This window comes from Leuciscus leuciscus (assembly GCF_965113295.1).
Source record: "Leuciscus leuciscus genome assembly, chromosome: 10".
In the NCBI taxonomy this organism is placed as follows: Eukaryota; Metazoa; Chordata; class Actinopteri; order Cypriniformes; family Leuciscidae; genus Leuciscus; species Leuciscus leuciscus.
In genome coordinates, this window is record NC_138734.1 from 26965277 (window position 1) to 26981800 (window position 16524).

The 16524-nt window shown below is 39.2% G+C and overlaps 2 protein-coding genes across 6 annotated transcripts; both read left to right on the forward strand.

The window, feature by feature from the left end:
* The first annotated feature begins 69 nt into the window (after positions 1–69).
* pdp2 (putative pyruvate dehydrogenase phosphatase isoenzyme 2) lies at positions 70–3334 on the forward strand. 2 transcript variants are annotated; one of them, XM_082182049.1, is made up of 2 exons: positions 70–137; positions 656–3334. In XM_082182049.1, the coding sequence occupies exon 2, from the start codon at positions 700–702 to the stop codon at positions 2281–2283; it is 1584 nt and encodes a 527-aa protein (XP_082038175.1). In that variant the 5' UTR covers positions 70–137; positions 656–699; the 3' UTR covers positions 2284–3334. The 2 variants fall into 2 exon arrangements, with proteins under 2 accessions (XP_082038175.1, XP_082038176.1); XM_082182050.1 differs by lacking the exon at positions 70–137 and adding an exon at positions 163–459.
* A 382-nt stretch (positions 3335–3716) lies between these two features.
* Positions 3717–15510, forward strand: anln2 (anillin, actin binding protein 2). 4 transcript variants are annotated; one of them, XM_082182046.1, is made up of 23 exons: positions 3717–3917; positions 4392–4463; positions 4672–4845; positions 5527–5613; positions 5730–5902; positions 6015–6107; positions 6213–6293; positions 6575–6704; positions 6781–7226; positions 7529–7623; positions 8655–8784; positions 8911–9046; positions 9144–9308; positions 9408–9534; positions 9637–9685; positions 9820–9885; positions 9975–10007; positions 10248–10269; positions 10353–10462; positions 11346–11432; positions 12880–12987; positions 13067–13203; positions 14162–15510. In XM_082182046.1, exons 1-23 carry the CDS (start codon positions 3803–3805, stop codon positions 14322–14324), a joined length of 2799 nt encoding a protein of 932 aa, XP_082038172.1. In that variant the 5' UTR covers positions 3717–3802; the 3' UTR covers positions 14325–15510. The 4 variants fall into 4 exon arrangements, with proteins under 4 accessions (XP_082038172.1, XP_082038170.1, XP_082038171.1 ...); XM_082182044.1 differs by lacking the exon at positions 6213–6293 and adding an exon at positions 10736–10789 and having other exon boundaries at positions 3721–3917; positions 7532–7623; XM_082182043.1 differs by lacking the exon at positions 6213–6293 and adding an exon at positions 10736–10789 and having other exon boundaries at positions 3726–3917.
* Positions 15511–16524: the final 1014 nt, after the last annotated feature.

Genomic DNA, 16524 nt, shown 5'->3' on the forward strand with positions numbered 1-16524 from the left:
TGGTTTTTTTAAAGTAATCTGTAAAATGTTGAGTACACATAGGACTGTAGGGGGCGCTGGGATCTGAGTGTCTGCAACCTGCTGCGATGGAACTGAAAAGCACTGCAGAAGAAGAATCATTCGGCGAGTAGTGTCAGGTATGTCTTTTTGATTCATCATTTCACTCATATTAAAGCTGCTCTTTGAGGGAATTGTTCCACTGACAGTTCCAGCATATCTATTCAATTATATTTGCAGACAAACATAAATAAAATGTAAAATTGACCATCCATTGTGCCAATTTTATCACGAAAGCCGGTATGTTAGCTTGTAAAGCTAGCACGTTTCACTTTAAAACCATGGTTTAAAGGGAAACTGTGTTTATACGTATGCTTATGTCGATTTTGTTTAGACTCTCACAGATATGAGAAATGGACGATGTTGGACTTATTACATTACAGACGCCTCTGCAGTTTTAAGGTTTTGTTTGATTTAAGAGTTGGAGTAGTTCATAACTGTATCTATTAACATTTCCTTAATCTTTGTTTGTTATACCACTGACTTGAGCCTGTAAAAAAAGCTATTTTTGCTACTTTTAATCTGCACAACATATTGCTGTTCATTTCATTTTAAGACTGTCTGTTACTAAATGAGATCTCATATTGTGTTTTCCCAGATGCTGGAGTTGTAGACTGCTTCTGTCACTGCATCCAGGCAGTAATGTCTGGCTATTTGCATTCAAGACTTCTCTTTTACACTGGTGGAAGACATCTGTCCCGTTTCTTTGTAGCCAGCCAGCATGTTTTACCTGTTGCACCGTTTAGAACCTGCCTGTTCCCTTCTCAAGCCCGGAGCTTCTCCTCCCGTAGTGGTCGATCAGATGGAAGCTCAGGACAGGAAGGAGAGAACACACTGTGTGCTCCAAGACATGACATGGACTTCCAGCTGAGCCGGCTGCAGATCAATGCTGTTCTGTGTGCTAACGAGCAGTCTGTTCGTATTCCAGAATTTGATGGCCGTGGTGGTCCCAGTCCGGTGCTGAGGTTTGAGTGTAACCAGCTTTCAGCCAACACTCCACTAGAGGACCGACGCAGCAGCGCCAACTGCCTGCAGACTCGTGGCATGCTTTTCGGCGTGTTTGATGGACACGGCGGACATGCGTGCGCTCAAGCGGTTAGCGAGCGCCTGCCTTATTACATTGCTGTGGCGATGATGGCAGAGTCTCTCCTGGAGGATCTAGAGGCCGCCATGGAGACCGTACGACCCGTGCCGCCCATCCTGCAGTGGTATAAGCACCATAATGACTACAACTACAGGGAGTCAGCTGCCCTCTACGTCGAACATTTGCGTGTTTACTGGCAGGAGCTTCTGGCAAGTGAAGAACACGGTGACGGCATGCGCCCTGATGATGCTCTCTGCCATGCATTCCAACGACTCGACACGGATCTTTCCCTTGAGGCGCAGGTGCCGCTCGCAAATGACCTGATGCGGAACACTGCCATCCAGGCCGCCTTCGCTGGCTGCACAGCTTGTGTGGCTCACGTTGGACCAGGGGGTGTGCATGTTGCAAATGCAGGAGACTGTCGGGCAGTGTTGGGTGTCCAGGAGGAGGATGGGAGCTGGAGTGCTCTTCCACTCACACAAGACCACAACGCTGCCAATGTAACCGAGCTGGAGCGGATATGTAGGCAGCACCCGGCCAGTGAACGGCAAACCGTAATCGTAGATGACAGGCTGCTTGGGGTCCTGATGCCGTTGCGTGCTTTCGGCGACGTGCGCTTTAAGTGGAGTCGTGAGCTCCAGCAGAGTGTTCTAGAGAATGGAGACTCAGATTTAGAAGCATTGAATCTTTATCAGTATGCTCCGCCTAATTATCTCACCCCACCTTACTTGGAGGCCACCCCAGATGTCACCTACCACCAGTTGCGGCCACAGGACCGATTTTTGATTTTGGCCTCTGATGGTCTCTGGGACGAGATGAACAATGATGAGGCAGTCAGGCTTGTGGCGGAACATCTGACAGGTATTCATCTGCAGGCTCCGGTTTCAGCCAGCCAGCTCAACTTGGGACAAATGCAGCAGCTGCTGTTGCGGCGACGGGCCAGGGCAACACCCGCTTTGGATTTGAATGGAGCCACACACTTGATTCGCCATGCGCTGGGCACAAATGAGTATGGTGAGATGGACCAGGAGAGATTGGCAACCATGCTGTCTCTGCCTAGCGATTTAGCACGCATGTACCGTGATGACATCACTGTCACCGTGATTTACTTTAACCCGAACTTCAACAAAACTAAAAACTAATAAAGAACAACATTTTAAAGTTTCATACATATACAATCAGATTTGAAGAATTGTTTTCAGCTGAGATTTTTTTTTTTATGCATTTTTAGAGATTTTTTTTTTGTTGTCTTTAATGTTGTTCATCCAGTGCACTGCATACACCTCAAAATACCTACAGGTGGCTTTAATTTGAGTTCGCAACAAATTCTTGCATTTTGTTTTGGAAAATGTGAATACAAACAATGGGTAGAATTCACTGGTTCATTTTAAATGACACAAGGTTACAAATGTGAAGGTACATTAGGTCAAGTCTTAATCTGTCTATGTAGGTTATGTTTTATATAACATTAGGCTGTTTTAATTTTTTTTGGTTATAGTTATACTGAGTATATCTGTTCATAGAAGTGGTCATTTAAGTGTAATTTTCACAACAGTAGAATTAGAATAATGACAAAAATGCTTTATTCCATAGCTGTTCCATAAGACATTACTTGCATTAAGTTTAAGTTGCTATGCATCCTGAAGATTACATGAATTTACACACTTGGCTTCTGCTGTATGTTATTTGTTGCTGAGCTGTCTTGGCTTGTGCTATGAAGACATTTTCACTTTGCACTTTGTAGTGATTATAGGTTGTGTCAAAGTACCACAACAAAATTCTTGGCAATGGTTCAACTGATAATATTTGTAGTGCAAAGTATGAAGGTCATAGGGGTCGGTTTTATGGAAGGTTTTATTATAGGTTATGTGTCAACATTATGCTGACATTACATCAACTTGGAAGTACATTTCAAAATCACTTTGCAGAGAAAAATTGCCATTGTTTTACACAGCTTGTGTAGATTTATGAAGTACAACGTGCACCATGTTTTCTGGTAGTTAACAATGTTGTGATTTTTATATTTTTGTTACTTGTGTCTATATTGTTACTATTCTGTTCTAATTTGAGTGACTTCAGAGACTTTCAGAAATTTTAAAATAGGATAATATATTCACTGCAGAATTTTGTCTTTGTATTTTTATGTCTGTTATATTCAGTCTATCTTGTTATTAAAATGTTTAATCCAAATTATCACATTGATCTGTTGATTTTTCAGAATGGCACAAAGATAGAAGCAACCACAGAGCCTTTTAAGTCACATTGTAGTCTCTGAACATGGAAATATTATGTTATGCCTTATAAGAACAAGGTTATTAAATAAAATAATGCTAAAACACCTCAAAAGGATTCATATAAAGTAAAATATACATTTTACTCTTTGGTCTAGATACTTTAGTTATTAGTATCTTGGAATGACATTTGTAATCAGATATGTAGAATTTTTTTTAATAAGAATGAGAATTTATCTTAAGCTGATGCTTAAACCAATTTATCTGTTACACAACATCTAATGATAGGCATACATAACAGGTGCAAAGGAATTGAACATTTATATAAGTATTATTGTTTAAATTTGTGCAAATTTCACAACGCATTTGGCATTTCATAACGCCATTAATCATCAGGCCACTGGAGGGCTCTGCGGATTGACCTGAGTCGATGCTCTGCGCATGCGCGTACCGCCCGCGGAAATTCAAACGCTCGAGCTCAGCTGACAGACAGACAGACAGACGTTTGAAAACTCCAACAACTCTGACACGGTTCTTTTACTCAGGTAAGAGTAAGACAAATATATTTTAACTAACTGACAAAAATGACTTAATATATTTAAACGCATACCATAGCTTTTCACTCTTTACGACTCCGACCATTTTGTATTTCGTATTTTCAACAATGATTGCTTGCTAGCAGCGCATTCATTGGCCTCGTAACTGTTAAACTCGATTTATGAAAAACACGTATTTTCTACCGTTCAGATTAATCCGTAATCTCACCGTCAACGGTCGTAGTTTATTGTTGTTGATATGAAGATTTGAAGTGAAACTATAAATCGTTCTACTGTACTGTAAGTTACTATGTAAACAAAGTTAGTAACACTTCTAAATATTTCGAAGTTCATATAGCCTATCATTCATGTAATCTCAGATACAGCTGATTTAAGACTGGACAGTCTCTTTTACTTGAATATGTTGTAAAGTCTAAATTAAACTTAATTTCGTTGAACTTGAAGTTGTTTTTAAACTGTCAGGTGAAAAGATGGAAAATCAAAAGAGACCGAGAGATCCACTGGAGGAAAACCCTTCAACTTGTAACGTTAGTGGTAAGACTCTCACCTCCTTCACGCTTTATACACACAAACCAGTGTGCTTGTGCCTATCTAGACACAGCATTTATGAGTGTATAAATTTGTTAATTGTTAAAAAGATACAGCTGCTTGAGTTCATTAATTTTCAGATGAGCTTTGGCTATATACACAGATTATATGTGACACTGTCAGTTTAACCATTAGGCTACATCATTTTTTCCAGAACTTGAAAATGTGTTGAAGAAAAGGCGGTTGGCAGGGAGAGATGAGAACCTGGACCCCACAAAATCCCCTTCCAGGACACGCTTGAGATTGGCAGAGCTAGAGATGAAACCAGACACTCCAGCCATATCCTCCATCCGCTCCAGGGTCCAGCAACTCAGCCAGAGACGAGATGGCAAGAATTCAGATTGATCCTTTTGCAAAGTCACTCTGCCAACACAAATATATGAACTTTTAATCAGTTTTTCAGGTCTTTTAACTTGCAAGTTGATTTTCCATTACTTTCCAAAATCATTTTGCTTGAGAGAAATTTATTTTGTTTTATACTGCTTATGTAGATTTATGTAAGTAAAACTGGTGCACCATGTTTCCTGAGAGTAAAATAAGTTTTGCTTTTTACATTTCTGTTATTTGTGTCTATATTGTTACTATTTTTTTTTCTGTTCAGACACTTTCCTCTTTTATAAATTTGGGAATGTACACAACATTTTCTCTGCAGAATTTTGTGTTTCTGTGATGCTCATTATAACCAGCCTCTCTGGTTATTGAAAGATGTTTAATCCAAATGGTCTTGTTGATTTTTAGGCACATAAAAAGAATGAAAAATTATTTTTGTTTTCATTGGACATGTAAATATGTTAGTTATTGATTTCTATAATAGCAAGCCTATTAAATAAAACCCAACACTTTAGAACTGTATAGCTGTAAATGTTTTTTTTAAATAATCTTTTAATAATGCATGCTCATTTAATTGCCTCAATATGTTTAGAATTGTGCTGTTGATATGCTTTTAAACAGGTTTTGTAATTATATTTCAGAGGTTCAGTAATGAATTTTCCTTTTTCTGTTTGGTCAGGTGGGACTGGGTTAGTCCAGCGCTGCCTGTCTGACCCCGGGTCTGAGGGTTTCATCGGTGGCATGACCTCGGCGGTCTGTCACATTGGTGAGTATTTTCTTACACACAGGCTTCACTATGCTTCTTTATTTACTGCATCATGAATTATGTCAAAGATGCTCTTTAATTGTGGCCAGCTTTCTGAATGTGTATTTTTATGAAAGGTGAAGGAGAGTTTAGCTCTCGCCTGCAACGCTTCAAAGCTCCTACGCCTCTGAACAGCCCTGGTCGCTCCACCCCCTGCACACGCAATCTCTCCAGCTTTGTGCATGGCATCCAACAGCAGCTGAACGCTGCAGTGACACCCAGCAGTAAAGAGGCCTCCCGTATCCGCCAGGTAGATCTGTCCCACCGACCTGACCTTTTCTTTCTGACTATTCAATCCTTCAGAAACAAATTTCTAAGAGCAGGATTTGTATTGTTACTAAGACCAACTGTCTCTTGTGCAGGCACGTGAGGATGAGTTGCGCTTGTTGAAGGTTCAGCCAGTGGCAGACAACATGTGGTTGAAGAGGAGTTTGTCTGACTCTTCCCTCGCTGAGGTGAGCCAATCAGGTTATGATGTTTTTGTGCTCCTTGTGGAATCTTGTCTGGTTCTAGGGCATTTAGAAGTTTAGATCAAAAGTATATGATCTCCATTTTCCCAGAGGGCATCTCCATCTACATCCTCTCCCTGGGTTTACAGGAAAACTCGAAAACTCCAGTGGCCTCCATTACAGCCCGGGAGTGTGAGCATGTATTTGAGACAATTCGTTGAAGTGTATTTGATTTTTTAGCTCCTATTTGGGTTGTTTTCTCTCTTTTTTTTTGTGGTTTTCCTCACCCTTGATTTTGATATTCATCCTCCTGTATTTGCTTATGGTCGCTGGGTCAAAGAGATTTGTTTGCACAGACTCACTTGGGAAGAACAGTGTTTTGCACTGTTTCACACTTGCGCACCGTTTTGTTTGTGAAGGTAGGGCTTAACCTTGTTTCAGCTTTTATTCACTGCCTTTTATTTGTTCTGCAGGAAGAGCTAAAGGGAACTGAATTCCGCTCCTGTGAAGGTGACAGTAAGGTATTTGATGGAAGTCTGAACACCACACTTCCATGTACCGTGGACATCCGTTTCCCCAATGAAGAACTTTACACCTCAACAGGTAAATGTACTTCCTGAAATCTGTTGGATCTAATGTAACTTATTTGCCATAATTACCACATATACTTCTTTAACAGAATCTGCTTCTTTGAGCAACTCCGCCCTTATTGACAAGATGTTTGAGGACGTCCTACTGCATGCAGAAAAGGAAGATAAATGTGAAGATGTAAATAAGGAAGAGGAGGTGGAGAAAGATGAGAGCAATTCATTACAGACTGAAAAGGAAGACAAAACAGAACCAGACACAGTTGAAATGGAAGACAAAGCAGAACCAGTCACAGTCACCTTAAATGAGGAGCCTCTTGACCACAGCGAGATGTGTGAAGACAGTGTAGAAACTCCTGATGCCAGTTCTGCAATGGATGATGAGAAGGAGGTCTGGTCTGTTGACCATGGTGAGGGAGAAATGGAGGGGAAACAGGAGATCGCCCCCATGGGTCCTGAAGACGACTTTCTAACCCTGCCGCCCAGCTGTATCCTCTCTCCTCTCAGCAAATCTGTGGAGGCTGTTGTCACACCACTGGTATACTGGCCTGGTTTCAGTTATTTTAAATGATTTTGTAGTGGCAGCCAGTGAATGGGAGAAATTGCATTAATATGGCTGTATATTTTGTAGCCTATGAAACCCTACAACAATATGCCTTGTAGCATAATTATGCCACTTTTCATATGAAATTAAATCCCAGGCAATGGTTTGCATTTTTATAGATGAGAAATTCAAATATACAGATACATACAACTTTCAGTTAGAGTGTGAGAATGTAATCGATTATATAGATATAAATGTTTTAGATGGTTAACAAGACCTTTTATTTTTTTTTACAGAAGATTGGAATCACTGTGTCTGAGCCATCAGTCCAACCACCCTCCCCTGAAGAAATAACAGATAGTCCTGCTGAAAATGTTCAACCTTTATACAGGTGTGCCTCACTTGAAAAAGAAGAACCTTATTGTCATTCTCTGTGTTTATCCATCTTGGTATTTAGAAATTGTAATGCATGATGCCTACTAGAGATACACTGATAAATCAGCCAGTTTTTCTATTATAATAATAATATACACTACCGTTAATAAGTTTAGGTTTTAGGGCTGAACGATTAATCGCACTTTACATGTAATCGCACTTAAATCGAGATGGCTTATCGCGATTTTAAAATCGCAAAGGCTGCGATTATTTTATTTTTTTATGCGCAGCTTGTCATTGATGTACAGCTCTGTAAACGCTGCTCCATCTGAAAGCACTGTGAATTTGAGTCACTTATAACGTGCATTTGAAAAAACAACACGCATCATCAAACATCTTTCCAAAACATGAGAAGCATTTATGAACCTCTTGTCCAACAACAGACAACATTTAATAACATGCATTTACTCCAAACTCACTTCATAACGACAGTTGAGCATCCTTCTGTGAGAAGATGTGCCTTCTTACACAGAATAAGGCAGTCGTGTATTTATAAGTCATGTTTAATCAAAGTGTTTCAATCTTCCGTTTATTCAGCTACAGCGATTGGGATTTCCTGGAATGATGCGCATTATTGTACTTCTGCGGCGGGGCATATTTATTGTGTTTGCATGAAAGAGCCTCTGGCGTTCAAATGGGGCAGTATTTATTGCCAATCAGCTGCACTCCACTGACAAGCTGCGCATAAAATAATCGCAGCATTTGCCAAATCGCGTGCAGTTTTATTGCGATTAATCGTTCAGCCCTAGTTTGTAAGATATTTTTGAAAAAGGTCTCTTATGCCTCTCTTAGGTCTCTTTTCTTTTTCTTTTTTTCTTTTTTTATAAGGTGTAACTTTTAGTGAATATATTTCTGACCCCAAACTTTTGAACAAATAGTACATAACAGTATTGTATCAGTCATGAGCCACTCAGCACTCTAGATTTTGATCAGCCACTGGTATTTACAATCATTATGATTGACTGTTGTTTTACCTATAATTGACAGCATTGACGCCTACCGCTTACAGAGGAAGATCCACCCTCCCTCTACTCAGAGCTTGGCCCCTGGAGTTCAGAAGCAGGTTCAAGAGAAGACCTACTCAAAAAAGCCCATCAACATCAAGGAGAAAATTAAGGTTTGAAAAGGGGTCTATAGATATTGAATTAATTTGTCTACCTGTAGAGAGACTTATTCTGGGGTATTTTAAGAGACTCCATGCATGCAGAAGTTGATGCAGGATATTGCATTTGGCCCATTTAAGGCTTTAAATGAGGAGGCAGCCAAGTTGCTGACAATCATCACACAGACTCTGCAAGCTCTGAGCTGCTGCAGTGACGAGGAACACGGGAAGGGTTCCCAGCAGGAGGCTGAGGCTGAGAAACTTTTGCTTGTCTCCAGTAAGTATAGTAGAACCCTAGTAAAAAAGCTTGAACCTTCTGCAAATCACTTAGGCTTCATGCTCTGATTTGGCACTAATCCGTCCCCGTAATGCAGGTGAGAAGCGAGCAGCTTTACTGGCAGAGGTCAGCAGGTTGAGAGAGGGTGAGTCTGGAGAACCAGAGTCCCAGAATGCAACTCTTAAGCCCTGCAGGGGCACCGTCAGCATCAGCAGCATCCAGCTGCCCCTCAAGGTAGAGTTTGTGTGCTCTGCTCGCACAGGTGAGTGTTAATGCATATTTATTATTGGAAGCAGTTAAATCTTTATTGCACAAGGTCAGTGTTTACATACAATTTGTTATGACTGTTGTCTCTATAAAGGCCGTCCAACGCACTACTTCTTCGTTTTGATCCGTTATGGCCCATGTAACATTGTCGCGACACCTTTGGCTACAGCTGCTGATGCCCAAAATGGAGACACCATCTCCTTCCCGACGTCCATCACACTGTGAGTCCATACACTACATAAAATGCTCTTCTGCTTCTTTAAATAGATTCTTTTAAATATAACAGTAGTAATTTACCCTGGTTTTAATGTTTGCTTCTACAGACAAGACATTCGCTCCAGTTTTGAGATTGATGTTGAGGTTTACAGTTTGGTAGGTACAGCTCGTATACGACCAAAAACATTAGTTTTCATTAATTCAAAGGGAAATAGCCCCTCTCGCAAACAACTATTTTTCCTCAAACTAGTTCGTAATAAGGTTTTATTGTGTATTTATCTGTTTTATAGTCCAGTACTCCGAGTAATACCAGCAGTGTTAATGCTCAGCAGTTTCGCAGCTCAACAAAGTCAAGGGTATGTACACTTTCGCACATATTGAGAGAGCACAGTGTTTTATTACATTTGTCAATGCACAGCTGCAACAGAAATGTTTGTGTTTCTAGGTGACACCCAAGAAGATTCTCCACAGCATCACGGTATGCATCTTCTCTCTACATTTCATGAAACATGAACTAAACAAATTTCTGTACTTTCTGTAATTGTTATAATGTAACAGTCCATAAGAATCCTTTCACACACAATTCAGAAAATAATTCTGCTTATGTATCATGAATGAGGTGCAATGTGTGTTTAAATTGGGAGAAAATGAATCACTGAAAAATTGTTGAATGATAGACATCCTCAGCTCATCCAAATGTCTATTTTTGTTTTCCTAGAAATCTAACCAGAGTGTGATGTGTAAGTATTTAACTATGTTCCTCATTTAATCAATGGTTGATTGGTGGTATCAGATATTGATATTTCTCTTCTGTCCATTATAGCTGCTACTCTGCCTGGTCTGAGTACCCAACGCTCCAGTAACTTTACATTAGTGGGCTCTCACAAGATCACCTTGAATTCATTGGGACAGAGCAAGTTTCCTCTGGACAAGGTATTGATACTGCTAAACTGGGGTCACATTTAGAGAGAAAAAGGAGAGGAAGTGTTTGTGTTGTTGTCACTTTTTTTAGGCACTTGTATCACTTACAATAATAAATATTGTATACACTTTTACACTGTTAATTGTGGATCTTCACTTTGGGCATTAACTAGGACATCAATAGTTGAACGGTGTATTGAGGTTTTGTCTTGTGTTTGCACTGTGGTGGGAGTTGTGGTGATGTAACTGGGTCTCTGTCCATCTCTCCTGTTTCTCTCCACTTAGATGAAATTTGAAGGCAAAATCAGGCGACTCCTTGGAGATGAGTTTCTGGAAAAGGTGTCACTCTTTCCACCTTAGTCTCTGCTTCTGGTTTAGTGGGCATTGCACATTTTCTGTGTTTGTGTGTGACAGAGTAAAATGCTGGGCATTTTATTCATCTGTTTGCTATTAGTGAATGTCCTGTGCAATGGTCAACAATTATTTTGTTTTCTTTGGGATAAATTAAACTAATATCCCAGAATATATTTCCTCTTTGAATGTTCTGTGTTTTATTAGTGAGATATCAGGGAATTTTATTTTCCAGTCCTGGAAAATTAAATATTTATTTTTCTAGTTGTGCCCTGTTGTAAAAAGTATCACTGGCTAAATGGGTTGAGCAAAACTTGTTTGTAAGCCATAGTGATGTCCCAGTTGTAAGCGAACTTTTATTCATTAGAATTAGTATAATTGTGTTTTTAAATTAATTCAAATTAATGTTCTTTGAATGTTATAGTTAAAAGATAAAAAAAAAAGGTCTTAAAGCTGCACTTTAATGTGGTTAGCCAGTACAAAAAGCCCATCTGTTGTTTTCTTTTTCCAGTGTCGTGACTAACCTATTTGTTATTTTGTGTAGGTTCCCTTCCTCTCTCCTCTAGAGGGCCACATCTATCTGCGGCTGCACAGTGAGGGCCACTCCAATGTCCAGCATCAGAGCTTTTTGGTGGGTTGGTGTAAATGTGTCCCAGAACCTGACTGATACCTCAGTTGGCTGGTTTTATTGCATGAAAAAGGCACTTAACATATCGGTACTCCCTCAGTTCATTTGTATAAAAGCAATAATGTGATAATACAGTTGGCAATACATATTTACTAAAGCAGATATGTGAAATGTGAGCTGTTTAAGAAGTGAGCAGTTTATCTTCATAGTCAGATGAATGCAAGTTTTTAAATGAAAGACGCCTTTGGAGACAATATTCCATGTGTTGCATAGAATAGCTGCAGATGGTCTCAGAAAGCAGTAGTCTGCATAGCCAGACCTTTTCCTGATGAAGTACTGTAAAGTTCAGTGAACAGAGAGCGGGCTTGACGTCTGAGGAAGAGACTTAAGGTCCTTTCACACTGGACGCGATTTTGACGCAGGAATAATTTGCATGATGGTTTTATTTTTTGATCAGCTGTTTGTGTAATGAGTGCTTCCACACCGAACGCAAATGTGCTGCGGCGAAAAAACAACTTAATTTTTTTCCGCTTCGATGTCGTTTTTTTTAAACTTTTGCGGCGACAGAAAAGGCTTCAGCCAATCGCATACTACAAGGACAACGATTTGAAAGACAATGTGTGGCGTAGCATTGCCAACCAACTCAGTTATCACGACTGAGTATGTTGTGTGATAGTTTTAGTCGTTGTATAGTCCTGTGCTGTGTAGGCTAGGAGGCTAAACTACATTTGGGATAGAAAGCTAACTCTATTATTGTCAAAGATAGAGACAGAGACCGTGTTTACTTTGAAAATGTAACAATGTAGTGAGACTATTTAGGGCTGCTTTTAGTATACTATACATTCTTTGTGTGATATCTACAGTTTCTAGTCGAATGATTGTAACTTGTTACTTCGTGTGTTACATGTAATGTGTATTGACGCAATTGTTTAGTTGATGACGCAAAAAAACTGTGGAAAAACCTCAGGGACACCTATGTGAGAAAAAGGAGAGAGGAAAAGGAAACTAAAAGTGGACATTAGCATACTCCCCTTCAGACTTTCTGTTCTTTAAGATTGGGTGCACCCAAAACCTTCTTTTCTGTCTTTTAAATAAAATGAAAAGCTTTGTCTTCACTGGATGATGATGAAGTGTCCATGTTTTCTGAGCTGTCGGCGCGAATTTTGGAATGTTGAAGCTCTGAACGTCACAGACATCGCAAATTCGCGTTGCGGCTGATTTGAATGGTTTTGACGCGAAGTATTCGCTTTTTCGTTACGCTTCCGGTGTGAAAGGGCCTTAAGAAAGCAGTGTTCCTCCCCTATACATCAGTACTTCATTTTGTGATTGAAGTATTAATTTCATCTGTGTTGGACCATTATATTTGTTATTTTGTTATATTTATGATCTGTGTGTGTAGGAAATGTGCTGTGAAATTTATGCCGTTATTATTTTCTTTTTCCACTTGTAGACCATGTTTGAGGATGTGAGTGGCTTTGGAGCCTGGCAGAGGTTCTACTTCATTCTGGAAGGAGGACACCTGCTTTACTGGAACCACCCTAATGAGATGGGCGACAAGGTGGGTTTGTGCAGCGATGTTTGTATGTAATGCGCATCCTTTCTACTCATTAATGTCTTTTTATCATCTCTTCTCCCAGCCAGCAGATGGCAGTCTCTCTCTCTTTGGCTTCTGCAGTGTCAGGCCTGTGGAGCGAGATAGCTGTGCACGGCCGCACACCTTTGAGTTAGTAGAGACTAACACCCTTCAGCAAGAAGACAGCCAGACCTTGAAGAAGTAATACATTCCCTTTCAACCTGCTTTGTATTATTACAATCTCGATAGTATATGTAAATGAACAACGTTTACTCTTTCTCTATGATAGCTGGACAGAGAAATTTGTAATTTTTTCATCATTGAGAAATGTATTTGTCAGCTGACTTTCGAAAGCACCAGGACTTCCGTGAAAACTACAGATGATACTTAGCATTTTTGTATTTTCGCCCACGGATAATCAGGTCAACTGAGGTTTTTCAGATATTCCGTCGTGGCGTTCTCTCCACGTTTACGATTCTTTGCAGCTTTTAGCCACTGCCAACAACACTCTGGATCCTTAACTGGAAACCGAAAGTAACTCACTCCCGCCAAACGTTTACTCTTTGAATTTCTGCACCCAGGAACAATGCACATCGGTATACCAAAGTTTACTGAGAGGTATTTCCTACTAAAGGCAGTATTTGACTCTGGTCAAGTGTATTCATAACAGACTGGTGGGAGTGGCCTTGAATGACAACATGCCCAGTGCATTATGGGTGTGGAAGTTTTTATAGTTTTTATAGAAGTTGTTTGGCAAAAGGGAAGATAATATCCTTTTTTCTTTGTTTTCTCTAGTCAGGTAGCACCAATTAAAATGAAAAATCGCCTTTCCAATGCATAGGCAGCCCAGTTTTATTGAAAGCCCATTTTGCCAGCGAAGTACCACTTTTGAAGCAATAGTTCAGCCGGAAATTAAACTTCTTCCACAAAGGAGAAATGTCACGCTCCTCTATTCCATAAAATGACATTGATGATTGTAGTGGTCATGTTTGTAGAGCTTCAAAAACGATAATCACGCAAAACCAGAAGTTCCTCATATAGAAAAGGAGGTTGTTCAAATGAGCTTCACATTTCTGCATTCAGTCCTGTGATATTTCTTTATCAGTTTACACTAGAGTTTTGAATTTAAGTTGTATGTCAATGATCTTTTGTTGTGCAGGTGCTGGTTTTCAGCAGACACACGAGAGGAGAGGTCTGACTGGATGGAGAAACTAAATCAAACCTTACTGGACTTTCTTACCTGGAACAGGAAGCCTGTTTCCAACGATAACCAGGCCAGCACATCCTCTAACTCTGGGACCTCTCGTGAGAGCATTCTGTAACGCAACACAAATGTGAAACATCACCATGTAACACTAAGAAAGGAGATCTCTGAGAAGATCATATGTGGCACTAAAAAAAATACATGAAGAGCTTCTGAGAATAAACTCGGGGGGGCAGCCAAACAGGACTGTTTTACGTAATAGTGTATGATAATCTACATATGCGTGTTCTACTGCTTTATTAGATGCGTACAGAATAGTGGCATATTTTTGAAGATTTCTGATCTATCATTACTTATAGATTCTGTAAGGGTAGATGGATAGATTTAGCATTGCCATCAATTTTCAGGTAAGCCATGTAGTAGCAGTCCAGTTTATAGGAATGAGGTAAGTCTCTTAAGTGCCTATTTGAATGTTTATTTATCTCCTGCCTTATTGACAATTGCCTATTATTGAATGAATTTTACATTTTAATGCAATAATCTGTTCCGGGTTATGCTTATGTTTGAGGGTGTCCTTAATTACACTAAACAATATAGTTATGTTTACAGCATTAGTTGGAAAGCACTTCTTGTCTGCCTTTGACTAAAGCTTTTTATGTTTTTGCTTTTTCATTTACTCTGGGAACAATTTATATGACTGTCATACTGCAGTCTTCATCTAGAAGGGAGAATAGTTTTATTTGAATGTACAATATATGAAGTAGGTCGTGAATCGTATAGCTTATGATTTTTCTGGGAGGACAGTTTCATACTATACCTCCATATGACTTGATTTTGAAAAACTTTGCCAGATGTATACTTCAAAAATGATTTTGGGAGTACCTGGCCATGCATTATATTAAATGAGGTGTACATAAACTAAGCAACTGAGTTTATACTCTAATCTGATGGTCATATGGGGTTCTTGGGTTCAAATCTGGAATGTGCAAGTGTAAGAATAACACTACAGAGCTATCTGTCTGAAAAGGCCGTATTATAATTTACCATGCTTGCAGGGGGGGAGAGCAAGGTATGACCTTGTGACCTTTTTGAGGTTTATTTGAAGCTTCTGAATGTCTTGAGAATGAAGAGTTGCCACTCTAGGGACTGTGAGACTGTTAGGAAATGTTTCTGTGCCATGTATGTCCCATATATGTGTTTTTGCCAAGAGTCTCATATGCAGTTGCTGTGTTAAACTATATAATACTATATGAAATATACTGGTAAAGGTACTGCAAAAATAAAAATGGCTGTTAAAGCCTTAAGTGTTTGTTTTTCTTTTAAGCTTAAACTTGGTGGCAGATCTTATTTTTTGGTTTGATATATAATGTGTAGGATTTTTTTTATTTTTAACAGATCTCTACATTGCCTGGCAGAACATCATTACAAGCCATTTTACTTAATATAAATATGAGCACTTTGTATTTGTCCTAAATCATGTCCTAACTAAAAACTCCTGTTGTAGTTGAGAGTTCTCTCTTTCTCTAATTTAGTTTATCCCAGTATTTAAGTAAATGTTAAATGTTTCTCAATAATCTCTTCCTATGCTTTAAGTGTTTCCAAAGGAACTAGTATTTTCTGTGTTATTTTACATAATCTAGAAAATACTAGCATTTTATTAAGGAAATATCACCAACTCATCTTTAATTACTCAAGTGTTTTCACGTATTTCTGAATCTGAATGCCAGATCAGATAATAGTGGGGGGGTTTTATTTTATTTTTTTAGAATTGAATGGCAAAACATGAGTCGTTACTGATGGGTTAGAAGGATCAGGTTTAAATACAGATCCAGATAGACGCTTACTGGTAATAATCAGAAGAGAAATCCTGAAGAAATCAGATGTAGGACACACACTTCCATTTAATTCTGAGGCAAGTTAGCTTGTAATGTACTGCCAGGTGATTGTTCTAAGTTGGCTTATGAGTTGTTTCAGTCCATAGGCTTCATCCTTATTGGGTTGCTTGCGTTCCAAGTTTTGTCCTAAACTGTATGATTATTTTTAAAGAAAACCACATCATGGTGACATGGTTGGCAATTATTGCTAATGACTGCAAAGTCTAGCTATCAACATTACATTTAAGAGGTTACTTTTGTGTAAAGTAGCTAATTAGTAATTATTTTAAAGTTTAAACAGTCAGTCATTAGTTGTTCTCCACACTGGAAAAAATGTGGCTGCGATTAGTTGTAACAACTTAAAATTTGTTGAGATAACTTAAATATCCAACTTAACTGAAGTTAACTAAACTTAATATTTTAAGTCAAGCATGAACACATACT